A 3,542-nucleotide genomic window follows, 5' to 3' on the forward strand; every position below is an offset into this window, starting at 1 on the left:
AGGAAAGGGGTCAATACCAATACAGGGTGGGTGATCCGCGCCGTGTGTTGTTTTTTTTTTGGCTTATACTGTACCGGATTCACGCGTGCGGGCGGGCTTGCCTATCGTCGCTCGCCAAGGCGCCTTATGGCCCCGTGCGAGTGTGCAACTTGTCCGCACGCATGAATCCGGTACAGTATAAGCAGAAAAAAACCACGGCGCGGATATCACCCACCCTGTAGGCACGCTTGCCTCACCACCATACACCGGGCGCAATGGCATTTAACAATTTTATGTAATAATTTTATTTGGCCTTAACAGGTCCGGTCCAGGACGAGGCTCACAACCCGATGCAGGTCGCTAATGCAGGTAAGAGGTGAGTAACGGGAGACCCCCCACCCCTCTCCCTGCCACCCGTACGATGCCTGATCAGGAAGCACCGACCTGGACTCCCTGCTAGTGACCACCTGCTGCAGTGCAGACACCGTACCTCATCCCCTAACTTCGCTGGTGACTCTAAGTTCTCTCCCGCGGCCCGGGGTGGCCCGCCAGCCCCAGCCCCAGCGCGCCGCGGACGGGGAGGCCGGCTGGGCGGCTCGGCGAAGGGGAGGGGAGGGGGAGCCGCGAGGCGCGAGCCGGGCTTGTCTTGGGCGCCGAGCGTCGCCGGTAGGTAGGTCATAATAGTCGTCTGTTTTGTCCCCGGTATAAAAGAGTCCATCAACGGCTGAAGTCAGCCACTCCCTCGCCAACACTGGTCTGCAACGGATCAGTCAAAAAAATCAGGTAAGAGAGTTTCGTGCGTCGTGTGTTGTGTGTGTCAGTGACTCAAGTGACCGTGTCGTTGCGTTAGTGATTGTTGAAGTGTCTGCGTAGTGTTGATAAAGTTAATTTGAACTCCGACACGCCTTCAAAATCGTCAAAATTTGAAGGTGATTCGCGTATATAATTTGCTACAATTTTATTTATTTTTTAAAGTGAAGTGGTGACTTTAATAAAACGGAATGTCCTTGTAAATTCCTGAAGTTGTACCGGGTGTCTCAGTTCACGCGCCGGCTTATTGCCGGCTTGTTAGGCGTGAACCGATACACCCAATAGCTTGTTGAGTTTTATTTATTCGAAAAGTAGTACAGTGCGTGCATTATTTACCATTGCTCATCTCCTACAGACCATAGTACTAATGCGCAAATTTTTTCCATTGTTTTGTTCAGAAACATGAGGTTGGTTTTGGCGTGCGTCCTGGCCGCGGCCTGCGCAGCCGTCGCATACGCGTCGTGCGACAAGGAGCTGCTCAACGAGCTGTCCGTCTACATCAATGGCAACAACATCGTCTTCCCCTGCGCCTCCACGGAGAAGATCTACAAGAAGTCCGGCCTGTACGTGCCCAAGAACATGATCGCCACCCGCGTGCAGATCTCCGGCTCCGACGTGTTCGTCGCCACCCCCCGCTTCCGCGAGGGAGTGCCCTTCACCCTGTCGCACCTGAACCTCAAGGACAAGGCCTGCGCACCCACCCTCAGCCCCTGGCCGTGCTGGTCGCTCCAGGAGGAGGGTAACTGCGACGCTCTCCAGAACGTCGTCGACCTGTTCATCGACGTCAACGACATCCTGTGGGTGCTCGACGTCGGTATCACCAACACCCTGGACAACCCCACCCGCCGTTGCGCCCCCAAGGTCGTCGGTTTCAACATCAAGACCGGCAAGCTCGTCAAGTCCATCGACCTGTCTGGCCTTGTGTGCTCTTCCAGCCGTCTGCAGTACCTGGTTGTCGACTACACCCCCGACGGCAAGTGCTACCTGTACGTGTCCGACGCCGCCACCCGCGCCATCCTCGTCTACGACATCCAGGCCAACCGCGGTTTCCGTGTGGTGCTCCCCAAGGCTGTCCTCCTCGGCGGTGCCAACCGTGACGTCCTCTACCTGGCTCTGATCCGTCGCCCCGACAACAACAACCTCATCATCTTCAGCTACCTGTCCAGCTGCCGCCTGTTCGCCATCAAGTCCTGCAACCTGCGTCGCGGCTCTGCCAACGGTGTGGTCGTCGATGTCGGCCCCAAGAACGGCAAGATCGTCATCCTGGGTACCGACGGTGCCTCCAACCTGTTCTTCCGTGAGAAGGGAGGCTCCGACATCTACATGTGGAACGCCGAGACCTGCTTCAAGCCCGACAACTTCCAGCTGGTGCAGCACGGAAACGACTGCCGCCTGGCCACCCAGGTCGTCCCCGGCTACAAGAGGCTCATGTGGGTCATCGAGTCCAACTTCAACGACTACATCCAGAACCAGGTCGGCTGTCTGGGAGCCCAGGTCGTCCTCCACCCCCTCGTCAAGTCCTGCGAGGACTAAGCTGCGCCGCGCGCTGCACCACCTCATGAAGGGCGCATGAGTCACCGAGGGGCGGCCCCGCGGCGGCCCCGGCCGAACACCAGTCCACGCCGCACGCCGCCGGGGCCCCCGGGAGCTGCTCCTCCACGCCCACATCTGACTGATCCTCACAGAAATGTGTGTTATTGTTAAGTTTTAACTGCACCCCCTCGGGTCTGCGGTCGTCCCGAGCTGCGGGTGCGTTGTTGAGAGATGCTGTTAACTATTAATAAATTGACCTTAGTGATACACCCGATAACTCGGCGCACTGCTCATTTTCCCAAGCCAACCATTATTTTATTTTTTAAAGAAATGAAGTGAACAAAACCAAAAACAAAATAAATTAGAAAAATAAAATACTTCACGGCAAACACCATGTCTTGGTAAAGAAATAAATAAAATACACAGCTCATATCTCGCAGGACATGCAAGACAGGGTGACTAGGCAACATCCTCGTCTCACTGCAGGGGAGCTTAGCGGGTTGCCTACCCGGGGATTCACAGGCGGTGGCTGCGCGCGCGCAGTTCGGGCGGGGCCGAGGCGGGCGGCGCGCGCGTGGGGAGTATCGCCGAGGCGAGATGGAGGCCCATGAGCGCGGGGTATACGGCCGCGCCCAGCCTAAGTGTATGCACAACACATGTAGATCAGTGGGGCACGATCCACCGCGCGTGGCGAGGCGGGACTGGAGGGAAGGGGAGAGGAGGGTAGGGGGTAAGACTGGCGGGCTGTTGTAGGTGCGACTACGTAAGCGATTTTAGCGCAACGTTCGGGCTGCACCGTCCGCGCCGCCGCCGCCGTGCCAGCGCGACCCTACTCGGTTTGAACGTCGCCCCCGCTGCTCCCCTTGTCCCCCTCCTCTCCCCCGCACATTCTCGACCCCTCCCCACTTACCCTTTCTCTCTCTCTCTCTCTCTCTCTCTCTCTCTCTCTCTCTCTGAGTGTAACCCAGAATGATATCTTCCACAAAGGCCCTATATTATACAATAAACTACCACTTAGTTTTAAGAAATTGACCTATGTTAGATTTACTAAACAATTAAAAAAGCTTTTAATATCTCATTGTTTTTACAGTGTTGATGAATTTTTAAAATGTAATGTCAATTCAATGTCCAATACTGCTTTTTTGTAGTTCAGTGGCAATAAACAATCAATCAATCAATCAATCAATCTCTCTCTCTCTCTCTCTCTCTCTCTCTCTCTC

General features: G+C 55.4%; 1 protein-coding gene across 1 annotated transcript; it reads left to right on the plus strand.

Annotated features, from left to right (window-relative positions):
- The first annotated feature begins 612 nt into the window (after positions 1-612).
- On the plus strand, positions 613-2,599 carry LOC127751970 (protein yellow). The gene is made up of 2 exons (XM_052276323.1): positions 613-762; positions 1,188-2,599. Exon 2 carries the CDS (start codon positions 1,192-1,194, stop codon positions 2,320-2,322), a length of 1,131 nt encoding a protein of 376 aa, XP_052132283.1. The 5' UTR covers positions 613-762; positions 1,188-1,191; the 3' UTR covers positions 2,323-2,599.
- The last annotated feature ends 943 nt before the right edge of the window (positions 2,600-3,542 follow it).

This window comes from Frankliniella occidentalis, unplaced genomic scaffold, assembly GCF_000697945.3.
Source record: "Frankliniella occidentalis isolate FOCC.00 unplaced genomic scaffold, Focc_3.1 Scaffold2539, whole genome shotgun sequence".
In the NCBI taxonomy this organism is placed as follows: domain Eukaryota; kingdom Metazoa; phylum Arthropoda; class Insecta; order Thysanoptera; family Thripidae; genus Frankliniella; species Frankliniella occidentalis.

What these genes read in the sequence shown, in the direction of transcription:
- LOC127751970 (XM_052276323.1), top strand. Translation starts at nt 1,192, where the DNA reads ATGAGGTTGGTTTTGGCGTGCGTCCTGGCCGCGGCCTGCGCAGCCGTC.